The 14,012-nt window shown below is 40.1% G+C and overlaps 1 protein-coding gene across 1 annotated transcript in view; it reads right to left on the bottom strand.

Annotated features, from left to right (window-relative positions):
- Positions 1 to 5,997: 5,997 nt before the first annotated feature.
- The window catches only part of TMEM135 (transmembrane protein 135), a 364,456-nt gene continuing 356,441 nt past the window's right edge, over positions 5,998 to 14,012 (bottom strand). Inside the window, exons 13-15 of the mRNA XM_074956363.1 lie at positions 11,452 to 11,550; positions 10,185 to 10,252; positions 5,998 to 8,292 (exon numbers count right to left, since the gene is read on the bottom strand). Of these exons, the coding sequence (XP_074812464.1) occupies positions 8,160 to 8,292; positions 10,185 to 10,252; positions 11,452 to 11,550 (300 nt within the window). The 3' untranslated portion in view covers positions 5,998 to 8,159. The remainder of the gene's footprint in view (positions 8,293 to 10,184; positions 10,253 to 11,451; positions 11,551 to 14,012) is intronic.

Here is a 14,012-nt window from a genome sequence, read left to right as displayed (position 1 = left end):
ATGTGTATAAATACTTCACAATCCATATCCTTCCATACCATTAGGACTCCTTTCCATCCTGTTTCTCAGCGCCTCCATATGAAAGTATGTTCCCTTTGCATCTATAGGAAGCCATGACAGTGTGCTATTAAGAAAGTCTCAGGTACAGACAGCACTGCTCCATTACTGGGATATTACTGAGTCATAGAGGAAAAACAAAACTGCCCAATGCTGTCCTTTTATTTGTACAAATCTTATGTCTAGTAAGATGCTGATCTTCCATACAGTACACACAGGCAGGGCCCTTTGTACTCTCTGGCTCTGTGGAATTCACCCCTTGCTGCAGAATTGTGCGTGAGAATCTCAGCTTTCTTTTTTCAAAATGTGTTTCGAGCCCTAATGGTTGCGGAGAAAACCTTGAGAACGTCAACAGAGCATAAAGCCATGGAGTAATGTCTTGAGTCTCCAAAAAGGCTGAAATGATAGCTGAACGATGTGAACTACCCCATGCATCTTAATGGATCGTTAACTCTGAAACCTAAAAATGACAATTGGTGCCATATTGAAAAATGAAATTGCAAGGCTATTGTAAAATAAATTGAATAGTGAAATAAATAGCACTAGAATTACCAGACTGATTGTATTAATTATTATTAGTGTTAGTATTGTAGCACCTAGCAACCCCCAGTCACTTTCATATTCTACTGAGCAAAAACCTCCATTAAAAAATTATCTGGTGCTACTGCAGAATTTCCATCAGAGTGCTGGAGAATCTATGGCAGGGATTGGCAACCTTTGGCACGCGGCCCATCAGGGAAATCCGCTGGCGGGCCAGGACGGTTTGTTTACCTGCAGCGTCCGCAGGTTCGGCTAATCACAGCTCCCACTGGCTGCGGTTCACCATTCCAGGCCAATGGGAGCTGCGGGAAGTGGCGGCCAGCACATCCCTCAGCCCACGCCGCTTCCCGCAGCCCCGGTTGCCAATCCCTGATCTAGGGGTATTACTGCAAAGTTGGCTGGGCTTTGCACAGGAGTGTTATTAGTACACAAATATAACAGTCAGCCTAGAGTTATCCTGTCCTACTGAGCAAAGGGTGCCATGCAAACAATTATATTAATGAATTAGGATGTCATTTTCTGTCATGGGTTCAGACAAATAAACCTTGTGCTGTGCCCAGAAATGTCCAGTGTTTACAGGGATATTGTTTTTGTGTCCAAGGAGATGATTCTCTTTAACATATAAGAATCTCACACTAAACAGAAAGATGGAAATTCGTTGTTAATTCACACTAACCTGAGAACTCTAGAGAGCATAACACATCCCTCAAATGTGCAAAATCTGGGCAGTGGACTAGGATGCAGCATACACACAAGTGATTTTGTTTGGCTTAAAAAGGAGCAGAGATGAACAGCGCTTTCATGGTTGAATACCAAATACAAGACAGTTTGATATATTTCTTCTCCATCACTGAGTTTTGTAGTGGTTGAATAGCTACATTTCATAAACTCTTATTTGTAAGAAAGTTCAGCTATATTTTCCTCATCTATGTTTTATTGTTCACATTTATCATATCCACCTATGCTAGGAAAAAGTATAGAACAATATTTGCCACATAAAAATCCTGGCTCTGATCTGACCACTTGGAAGCGGACTAAGGGGAGGAAATCTCAGCAAAGTTCTTCGTGTGGAGTTTTCTACTTAGTTATCGCAGCAGGGGCAGGTTTGGTCTCACACTGCAAAACAGGCAGCAGGGCAGTCCCAAAACCCCTGGGATCTGCATTGGCTCCAGATTGGCGAGTGGCCAGAGCCATCTGTGTGGATGCTCTATGTACTCACGGTAGCTGAGCCCATAGCAGCTCCTTTCCCCACCTACCTCCACTCCCAGGCAGTGGGGGTTCAGTGTGGGTGTTGTCATGGGAAGGAGAAATTTGTCCCTTTTGAGATCCTTGGATGAAATGTGCTTGATAAATACAAAGTATCATTCATATCTGTCTTGGACCTAAGTGGGGTGGATCTTCTGTACCCTTCAGGCAGACTTGATAATTCGCCCATTAACTACTGCTCTCATGTCCTTAGCAGCACTACCTTTGAGGTCTTCCGCTGTGGCAGTTAAGGAGAAAATGGATGGTACTGCTGCCAGCTTGAGGAGAACTATACCGTGACTAGAAACCAAATCAGTCTTCCTCATTGCATTGCAGAGCACTGGCACCTAACTCTGACTATTCGTTTGACCTCTATGTTTTAATTAGGAAGCAGAAAACTACCTTGGCCTGCACTATGCAAAACCCTCTCAGATCAAAGTGAACTCTAATTCACATTTATGCTTGTTATAGTCAAAGGATCTGGCAATTAAAATGAGCCTTATATTTGTTTGATATGGTAAAGTATAAAAACCATCATGCTGAGGATATCCATGGTTCCTGGGCTAAACATTTACACTTCAAAGGACGTAACAGAAAGGTGGTCTGGTTGTTGTCTTTGCAAATGTAAAACTTCAGCAATTGCAATTAGTTGATTGAAGTTCCATTTCTTTACAGAAAAAAATACATAAAAAGTAGTTCAAAACCAAAGGATGGCTTAAAATATGTCTAATAGAAAAAGTTCTTTCTCCTTTATTAAATAATGAAAACACTTGAAAGGGTTTAACCCCAAAATCAACATCAGATGTAAGATGGTTGATTCTGTGCTTATCCTGAGTATGTGTTAACCTCATATGGCTTGGAGGCAATATGAATATTCATGTATTGCAGAAAAAGAGGCAATTTCTAAAATTCAGCCCCCAAAATTGATGATGCTCCACCTATTTCCAAACATCCTCCATCATCTATACTCTACCCTCCAGCTCATTGAAGGAGTGTGTTCGCTAGAGGACTAAAAATCTAAAAAAGAAAATCCAAACAAAAACCAGGGAACCCATGTGTGCGCCAAATAATACTACTCAATCCTACTGCTTTGTGTGACATCCTGTCCTCATTCTGTCTACGCTGTTCAGGGCAGTGACCTGTCTGTGAAGTGCACATTGACTTTGTACAGATTAATGTTGTACCAATGCTATAAGTCACTAATCAGAATGGAAAGATGGACAGAGCGCAAGGAGAAATGGAGCTAAGGCAGATATTCCAATCTAACATACAAGTGTTGGGCACGGGACAATCATGAGGTGAAACCTGAGGGTAATTGAGTAAAACTGCAATTTATGAGGCACAGGATCTTCTTGTCAGTTTCTGCCTGCTCAATTTATACCAATATGGAGACAATCTTGTCTAGAAAGATTCACTGTTGGTGAACTCAGGCGATGCATGACGGTTCCCAAGGAGACCATTTTGAACTTTTCATTGACCAGTCACTACTCAAGCCCCTGAGATCCAGCATGAGCCTGAGCATGTCTATATTTTTGAATGTCCTGAAGTGTCAGGGATAAAACCTCTTCCCTTCTTTCTCCCTCGTATAAAACTTTGCTGAAAGTGATTGGATTTCCTGCAGCAGCTCTTCCAAAACAGTCCATAGTTCCGCAGACAATTCTTAGCGCCCATGTATCCAAGATTACTAGAAACTATTGTGGGGTCAGGGGGGTTGGTACCATGCTTCTAGTCTGCTTATGAGAGGCAGATTGTGGCAGGTTACTGAGAGTGGCAGGTTGGCTATCTGCTTTGGAGCCCTTTGGATTCTGTTGGTTATGGAAATGAATCCTAGAGTATTTTGGCTGCTGCTGTTGGGGCTAAGCACAGCCATGCAGGGATACAGAACTTCTGTTATGCCAGTTGACGTGAAAGCCTGCTTTTTAAGTAGAAGTAAGCTCTTGCTACTTGTGCTTAGGAAGGAACTGGGCTTGGGCAGCCATAGTCAGCAACATGAAGGATTTCATTTGCGAACTGGCAGAGACATCGGATGCTCCTGGTTGTGGGACACAGTACACCATAATTTCAGCCAGTCTTCACTCTGATCACTGCTGTCTTAGCAGTCCAAACTCCTGTGCATGGAAGACAAAGTCAGCAGCCTCGTTGGGGAGAGTGAATTCTTGTTCAGTTTCCTCCCACACCAAGCCCAATACACTCTCTTCTGCCTCCCCTGTTGCTGAGACATCCTGCCTTCTCTCCTCCTCTAACCCCTCTCCCTGCCCAAGGGACCCCAATCCCTCACTTTCTAACATCCTCTCCTCACTCTCTTCCCCCCTCTCACTTTTCTTCTCAACCTCTCACTCTCCTCAGGTTCTTCTCCCACCCGTTAACCAAAACTTGACACTCCCCATCCCCTTCAACCTACCATCCAATCTCTCTTCTTTTAATCTCCAAACTCACTGAACATTCCATCTACAACGGCTCTCTGGAGTTCCTTTCCTCCAGAGGCGATGCATGGGGGTGTGTGGGAGGGACATACGGGGTCATGTGCCCTCTCCAGATTTCTTGGGACACCTCTTGCTGGGATGCCCAACAGCAAGGAGACAGTGATTACCCCTGGCGGTGGCACTCACCGCGTGTCCATGCAATGTGGGCAGGAAGCAGCAGGGCAACTAGCTGAGCCCCACCACCCCCCATCTCCCGCTACATAGAGCTATTTCTCCTTCCCTGCTACTGGAGTCCCAGTGATTCCCACTACCTGCTTTGCAGACCACTCGCTGAGATGAGTCAGGGGGTGGAGGCAGAGGAAATGCGTGGGAAGGTCACATGCCCCCCTCTATCCAGTTACATGTTGCCTCTGCTTTCCTCCAATTCCATTCCTGACCCTCTCCAATCTGGCTTCTTCTGCCCTCTAATCTCCACTAAAACTACTCACACTGAAGTCTCTATTGGCCTCTTCCTGGCCAAATCTCAGGGCCTGTACTACAGCCTTATCCTCCTGGACCTATTGATGGCTTTTGACATTTATCAACTTCTCCCTACTTTTTGAAATTTTGGCTCCCATTGCTTTTCATGGTTCTATCCTCATAGCAGTGGCTTTCCTTCCTCTCTGATTGCTCTTACCTTGTCTTGTTTCATGGGTCAACCACCTCCCCTTTCCTCTCTCTGTGGGCATCCCTCAAGGCTCAGTCCTCGGTCACACTCTCCTCTTCTTCTGTTGCTAATCTTTGCTCCATCAGGATTTCCAGCCTTTATCATCCACCAGACAGTTTCTCCATTAAACAATCTGTGCTTTCTGCCATGCTGCCCCTTATGAATGGGAAAGGCTCCCTGATAAAATTCAAACAGCCCTTGCCTTATCCTCCTCCAAATCTCTCCATAAGACTCACCTGTGCCATGCTGCCATGGGTAGATAGGTGGCAGGCTTACTCCCTACCTACAAAATTCCTACAATACATGTAACTAACAAAGCTGTGTCAGTTCTATCCTTGTTTTCCTCTGCAGTGACAATGTAACTGTCATCATAGGATTCCTCTCTCCTCTGGATCCAAGTAGTGACCATCATTCACCCTGATCCTCAGCCTGCCCTGAAACAAGTGGGATTCTGTGAAATCTTTGCAATGCAATGTTGTATAGTTAAGCAAGCAAAAATTAGGAAATGCAAAGGTAATGAATGGCTGCAACCTTAACTCTGCCACTTTGCATGTATTATGATACATTCTTTAAAGTCAAGGTCATATTGCCTTAGATATTGAAATGTATATGTGCTGAATTAACGTTGTGTTTTCAATCTTGTCTTTTGCACTGCCTGACTTGAGCACTTAACTGTTCAGCTTTAACATTACATTAACAGCTTTTTTGCATTTAGTATATGGAGCATCACTGAGTATATTCATATGCCACTTTTATACAAAATATTTGTAAATAAAAAATATTAAAGTCCTGTGTTTTGGTTTATATTGCAAAGTTATGCAGGTTAAATCTACAACGCTTAGTCACATGAAGAATTCATTCACTACCACTGGATTTAATTCAGTGGTTTTACTAAGAAAAGTGAACAGAAAATTACAATTTTTTAAAGAAGCAAATATATTACTGTCAGGGAGGAAAACATTAGGACTAAGAGTGCTTTCCCCCTCCACCCATCCCACAAGTATTTGACTCCAATAAAAATAATAATTTAAGGTTTAGAATGTTTTATTTTTACATTACATGACAGCCATTAAAACAAGGATTATGAATGTAGGAAACAAGAAGACATGGACCAAACTGGTATCTAGATATTGAGACACAGTACTCGGCTGTTTTAGCTCAAATATAGAGACCTATCACCATTTTCATTCCAACAAAGAAAAGAAAGCTAAGCTATTTGTAAAAGATTTTGAAAAGTCTGAGACTGGCACAATCACTCTACTAAGTCCTGATAGTCTAGTACATCAGTTCTAAAATGTTACCCAAAACATACAGCATTCAGACTTCAGAAGGTCATGTGTTTTAGAAATGCTAATGGAAAAACAGTCCTTCCAACATTCCTCCTACAATCCTGCCAGAGCCCAGCTGACTTTTTTTTTATTTTTGAGCAATGTTACTTTACCATTACAAGCAAATAAGATATTGCACACAAACCTAGCTTGCAAAATTTTACTCACCCACTCAACTTGGGCCATGTATGTTGTTTTCACAAGGAATTATAAGTAGCTGATGATCATCATTATTATGGTAAAGGATGAACAGGTAGGTTTTGTGCATGGCCTGGTACATTTTCATGACAATTTTGTTAAGTCTGATGTAAATGTTAGCATATATGGCATTGTGAAATTAAATAAATGGGAGCTGAAATGTGTTAAGATTGGGACAGAATTACTGTTATGACATAGGTTCTATTAAGTAATTATTTTACTATGTGTGGCAAAAGCTTCCAGCAAATAAACCAGATTAAAAAAAATAAATGCATACATCCTTACTTCCCATTCACAGGCATTTGTTGCATTTCCATTGTCTGATCTTTTTAGTCGAATGCAAGTAAAGCTCATATTTTCCCTGAAAAGCTAGGAGACTCTGATCATAATTCAGCCATGGCTGCCCTGAACAGCCTATAAACAACAGAAGTAGGAAAGGAATTAGCATGTTAAGATTTCACTTTAGAACACAAAGGTGAAGTGTCATCTGTAAAAATATGCAGAGAAAGAAAGAAGTGGATTTTGAGCAGATATTTATTTATATTAAGTACTGTATTAAACTTCATGGAATTGTCTATAGTCATGACTGTCTGCTATATCAAGGGGAAAGCATTCTTCATTGATTAACGGAACAACTGAATATGAAGAAACACGAATGAGTGTGTCAGATAAAACTGTTTTGCTACGATGGTTGGACTTTAGGAGTTTGTTCCCTTTTGAAGACCACTGGAATGCAATTTAGTAAAGATGCTTAAATCAAGTAGATTTAATCTAAACTGATACTCGTCAAGTCTTTTTTGTAAAACTCATTTAATTTTAGTGTGTGTGTTTGTATTTTAAGCAATCTACTGTTTGGACTACCCTCTCGAAAGCTCAGCCATTGCATTCCTCCCTCTCATTGTCTTGTCATTTTCCATGTGGCAAATATTAACTTCCACACACTGCTGTTTCTTAAGAAGCACAAGTCACTGACACCTGTTTTTTCACATTTCCTTTGTTCATGGTCTACATCAATGGAATGACAGCTCTGGAGTATGGTTTATGGGCTAACCAGCACTCTTTTGGTGGTGGGGTGGCTGTTTTTGTAGCCATAGCTGGGTAGAAATAGCCTAGTCTTGAATTAAAAGTGGCTATTGGTTATTTTTAAAATTTTCAGTGACAGACTGGTGGATTTTTAAAAACACATATTTGGAATTCAGGGGACATTTCTCACCAGACTGTAACAGTTTTAAGATAAGGTAAAACTTTGGACTGAAACCATCCTTTCTCATTTTGGAAATATTAGTTTTACGAAGAAATTTTCTACTGGAATGAGCTACAGAAATTTTGAAAATGTTATTTTAAAATATATTTATGTCATAGGTGTATTTTAATTCTCTTTTCTATAGATATATTACTCATTGATTTAATTCAGTCAAGAATCTACCATATTGTCAATCAACTACAATGATCCAGAAACAGTTTCTGGCTATGGAAAGGGCTTAATTATTAAGCCACATCTTCCTACAAAGCTTCAGTATTTCTGATTGGTAAAAAGCATTTCTCATTGAAATAATACTGAAGTGGAGCACAAGTCCTCTTCCATCAATTTGACTGTTAAGTTAATTAACTCTTCAGGACAAAATGGTGATCATATTTAATCACAAGATAAAGTATCGTTTTTCAAGACAGCTCAATTGGTAGCTCCGGTGATACAGAAGTATATCTTGGGTCAAGCTTAGGTATGAAATTCTTGAAGTTCTTAGATGCTTCAGTACCAAATACATCTAATACTTGTCTATTCATGACAGCAAACCTGAAATAGAAGAGAGTCATGATAAAATGAACACTTTTTCCATTTAATAATAAATAAAATTACTTTAAAGTTATTCTATGTTGTAATGATGAAATATTGCCCATATCATTAAACCTACACTTCTTATGCAGGCAAAATACCTGTTAAAGTCAATAAGAGTTTAGTCAAGCAGAAGAAGAATTGTAGGATATGATCTTAAGTTTGCAATAAGATCTTTAAAAAACTTTAACTGCATTTGATTCAATGTTTCAACAAGCTGGGTGCTAAAAGCTTTTACAAACAGCAAGTAGATTTTAAAAACTGTACTGGATGCTAAGGGCGGACACACGAGAGAGGTAACCCTGACTAGTACGTAAAATGGGGACTCAGTTATCGTCTTATGTTCTTAGAGAATTGCAAGTTTTTCATTTTGGACACCACGGGTGCCTTTTTATGTTTGAACAATACAAATGCTTATGAAGTGAATCACTTCGCATGTGATTTGTATTTTATTTTATACATTTGACTACTTCTACCAGAAAAAAAAATGCCCTTTTCTTGTCCCCAGGATGAACAAAAGCACAGTTCTGTCTACATGTCTCCTGAGTTCCCCTTAGTGGTTTCACAACAACATTTTCTTATTTTTTAAGATGTTTTCTCTCCCCTGTTACCGTGAAAGACTCACACAAGCAATAGGAGAAAATGACTGCCTACCCAGCAAAAGAGTCAAACTGATTATACACAAAGCAGGAGGTTGGACTAGATGACGTCCTGAGGTCCCTTCCAACCCTGATATTCTATGATTCTATGAAAGTGGTATCAAAACACAAAACAAAGTGAAAAACATGCAGCTTTCTCCCTGTAACCTCTTTCAATTACAGTAAGCTTAGGGCAAAATAATTCAGGAAGAAGTGTGATTTTCAAATTGACATATTGGCCTTTTGTGCAATTTTGCACATTATCAAGTTATCCCTGTTCAGTTTGGTTCTGTTTGGGGAATTATGAGCTTCCATAATTCTTCCCATTTTGGTCAGTCTGCTTTTAGATTGCTTGTCAAGTGATTCATCTTGTATTGGGTGCTGCGTTCTGCTGCATTGTCAAAAGAATGTTTTAGATTTCCAGTGCAAATACAGAATAAAACAGGATTCAGCTGGACACAGAATCTAAAAAAGTTTATGATTATAACTGGTCAAAAATTTTAAAAGAAACATACCTTCCAACAAAAAATATGGTCTTTTTTCAGAAAAGGAGCTTTTTATGAAAAATGGTCAAAATCTTCAAAGTTTTCAAGTTTTTGTGAGAATTTTTAATATGTCTGTCAACTTTTGTATTGACATGTTTACCAAAATTGTGTTTGAAATCACTGTAAAACGTTTTTATTGCATGAAAATGTTTGGTAATGATTTTAAACGTGATTTTTGGAAATCTGCACTTTTGGTAAATGACAATGTTTGACAACTTTGAGAATGATTTTGATTTTAAAAAGATAAAATTACAGGAATAATTTCCTGAAAACAGATGATGGATCAATTTCAAACCCTGCAAAACATAATCAGGTCTTAAATTCTGAAACTTCAAAACTGTTTTTTGACCAAGATGCTCTCCAAAGGTCCCAGTTAAACTGTCTCATGTTTAACTAGATACTCACTTTAGACTAACATTTTAACATTTCTGTAGAATATGAAACTAGGTTTTCTCACAAACTTTGAATCCAAAAGTTTTTGAAGTGCTTAATAAGTGACAGTCACATTCATATAATTTTGACATATATTCACTACCAATTTTACCTAATACCTCATACAACACAGACTTCTCAAAGTAGTCTTTGACAGCAAGTGAATTAAAGAACACAATACCTGTCTAGCTAAAATGAAATTTGCTACTAAGCATTTCCAACCACCTCAGTTACTTACCTGCCTTTTGTCAATCGTAAAAGGAATTTCCAATAAGAAGGTCTCAGGGTCTGAACTTCCATCACAGCCTACAATCAGAATATTGATCATAATTTCTCCCAGTAAATAATTAAAACATGGTCAGACATAGATACTAAGAAAATGAAAGTGAGCTACCTGCAATTCTTACTCTCTAATGATATGTAGTCACAAGAGAGCCATACTCTTGGGTATGTGCTAACTGCAAATGACTAGTGAGAGAACCATAGCTAAAGTCTCTGAACATCAGATCATAGCAGGGTAGCATGTCTGTTCCCCTACATGAAGCCCTGGTCACCTGAGATGCCTCAATCCATCAGTTACCTTAGACGTAAAGATAGAAGATATACCACTTTATGGGGATGCTTTGTGGGTGACTAGAGTTGTTTTGGTTAAGCACCAGTGAATAAGAATTGAAAGTAAGTAACTTGATTTATTCTAAAGGAATGGTACAGAAAACAGATTCTCACTCCCGGAGAATAAAAAGCTCCAGAAATGCATTCAGCCTGAACAACAAAAGTAGGGTTGGCAGATTCTGACAGCAGCATGCAGATGGCAGGATGGAGTAGCAGAAAGTGGCAGGCGACTAGGTCAACACGGCCAGGGCCTTTGCAGCAGCCGTGGGAAGTAGACTCAACCAGCACAGCCAGGGCCGGACTGGGGAAGGCAAGAAGAGGAGTAAACCATGGATGAAGAGGTGGTTTTGAGGCACTATAGAAAGGTGGTGAAGGAGTAGGTGATTCAGGAGGGAAGAGAGAGGAGATGACTGCAGCTTGCTTCAAGTTACAAAACTGGAGATTTCCTTGTTAGTTTCTCCTGATTTTTCAAATCTACAGTTGCAGTTAAAGTGGATTGAGTGTGAAGTTTTCCAATTCAGCAGTACTCTATGGTTGAATATTAAGACTTATTGTCTGTCTCCTGGAGCAAAATACTAAGTGAGGTGAAGTCTCTGCCAATCAGTCCATTTTTAATCGTCTTTGGTTAATACATCTTGAGATTTTTTTTTCCATAGAAGTCAAAACCTGCTTATGATATCCACATTACATTACAAATGGATAAACAGTCATGGAAAGACTAAATTATCTTCCCACCGTAACACTACAAAATCAGTGTGGCAGATACAGAAATAGGAGCTACATTGCACTAACTCCTGCTTAATCATGGAATCTCCATTTCAACCCATTGTTTTAATCAAAATTTGAAATAAGTTGAAGGAATTTTGTCTTTTATTTGAAGGCAAAATACTTACCGCCTGAAAGCAGATTGCTGTGGAAATGGCATAGATGATGCTGTCTGCATGAGGAAAATAGGGAACCTTTCCTGCTTCAATGCCTTTGAAGTACATGGTCTATAAAAACAAACAAAACACATGTTGAGTAAATCATACCAAAGGCAAATGGTATGTACTTTGTCGTTAGTTATGGTCCCATTCCTGAAGTCCCTTGCCAAATTTGTGACAGCTACTGAAATTCATGTGACATTTTCTTATGCAAGAGCCATGACCTGCAAGCTCATCGGTGTTCTGTAATTTATTTATGGATTTTTCACACTGGAGTGATGTATACATTCAGTGCATGGCAAGACTTACTAAAGGGTTTCCCAACATTATTGGCTGCAGACTAGCTGCAGGAGGAGGGCAGAAAAGAGAAGCAGTGGAGGTAAGGAAAGCGCTATGAACTCAGATCCAGCCCACCCTTTACAGCTCTGGGGAAAGCAGTCCATTTTCTCTCCCTGCTTTAGTAGTGATTTCTGATGCAGCTAGCAATGGGAACAACTCCCCTGTTCCTGTGGCATGCAGTTCACTTGTACCCAATGGAACCACCAGCAAATACCGATTCCCCTGCACCCAACAAGCAGCATGTAGCCTTCCAGAGAATGGGGGACTGTAATGGGAGAGCCACAAAACAAGGGAAAAGAGAGCAAAAATAAAATTAAAATTAAACTAGAAAGCTTTAAAAGAGAGAAAATAAAAATCTTGATGAGCAGGAAGAAAGAATAAAGACAACAAGAATAAAAGCAGACACTATAAAGAGCATGTAGAGAGAAGTGTGGGGACAGTGATCACTTTGTACCAGGGGTTGGTATGAGGGATGGGAATGCCCATCCACCAATCACTCCAGAGGAGGCTGCAAACAAACCAAGGTTGGGAACTAGTGATGATGTAAATAGATGCGCAGTTTGTCAGTGCATTGATCGTTATAAGCCTACCATTAACATAGCTTTTTCCATCTTCAAAGCTATTTGAACATTAACTAGTCTTCACATACCTCTATGAGGAAAGTCAAGAAACACCACTGTTACACTCTGTACCTCAAAGCAGCACCCCGGAACCCCCATAATCGCTACTGTGATATGATTATGAGATGTTTTGTACAAAGTATGCCTTGTGAGGTATCATTTAAAAAGTCTTGATCTGCTGAATGTTAATATCCTGTTGAGGTGTATGTTCTGTTATTGTATGTGAAGTTATAAAGAATTGCTGTGTGCGCATTACTGAAATATGTCATGAAGTGGGGAGTACCCAGCTAGCATTTCAGTAGCTACAAAGGAGCAACTATCACTGCCCAGACAGGGACTGATGGCTCATCAAGAAGAATCCACTCTTCCAGAGACTCCTCAGAGAGAGCACATATGCAATTAGGACTGCCTGACCCCACATCACAGCAAGGATCTTTCTAGTACCTGGAAAAAAGTATAAAAGAGGGACAGTGACATCATCATTTGGCCTTTCTCCTCCCCCATCTCAACACCTGGAAGATCATCTGGAAGACACAGACTTTGAACTGGGGAGATTGGTCCCAGCCTGGGAAGGGAATCTAGCCTGTGTATTGACAACTGTAAGCTGCCCATAATATCTATTAGGGTGAGAGATTGCTTGATTCAAATATTGCTTAGTCTGTAGATTTTAGACTGCAAGTTTATTCTTATTTCTTAGGTAACCAACATTGACTTCTAATCTACCTTTCTGTAATTAATAAATCTGTTTTATATTTTACCTAAAACAGTGTGTTCTTGATTGAAGTGCTTGGGGAATCTCAGCTCAGTTTACAAAGGTTGGTGCATGTCCACTTTCCTATGATGAAGTGGCAAACTAATGAATGAGCTTGCACTGTCCAAGGGAGTCTTGAGCCGTGTAAGATGGTATATTTCTGGGGTGCAAGCGTAGGAGCTGGGGTGACTTGCTGGTGCCTCTCGCTGTATGATTCATGAGTGGCTCAGGGAGCATTCATGCAATTTAGCTGGCTGTGGGGTTCCACATGCTGATGGCTGAGTGATCACAGCACCTGGAGGGGTTTGCTGCTTGTTACTGACACAGCATTGTGTGAGACAGCCCAGGCTGGAGAGTTATGGGGGCACAGCAGTCCCACAGTTCCGGGGATCCTTTCAAACCCACATTACAAATGTGACTATTGTGGCAGATGGCTTAAATGACTTGTCCAAGTCAACAAAAGTAGTATAAATGCTGAGATTAGAATGCAGAGGCTCCTGGATCCTATTAAACAGCACTACATTAATGAGTACTAGGGAACTTTTAATGTGCACTTGCAAGGTCTATTTGGAGCAATTAGTGTGCAACACTTTAGTGCACTTTATTCATCTTCTCCCTCCCCCCGCAGTGTGTATTACACCACCTGTAGATAAGCCTTCTGGTTCCTGAGTGCCTAAGGCACTTTTGAAAATGGGATTCTGGCCCCTAAGTCACCTAGGTGCATTTAAAAAATGTACCCAAAATGTCTATATGACATTGCACAGCATGGATTTGTTTATTTTAAAGGGGCATTGTAGATCTTGGAGAGTACAGGAGGTAAT

This window comes from Natator depressus, chromosome 1, assembly GCF_965152275.1.
Source record: "Natator depressus isolate rNatDep1 chromosome 1, rNatDep2.hap1, whole genome shotgun sequence".
Lineage (NCBI taxonomy): Eukaryota > Metazoa > Chordata > Testudines > Cheloniidae > Natator > Natator depressus.
The sequence above is the reverse complement of the archived record's forward strand: the minus strand, read 5'-3'. Positions and strand labels throughout refer to the sequence as shown.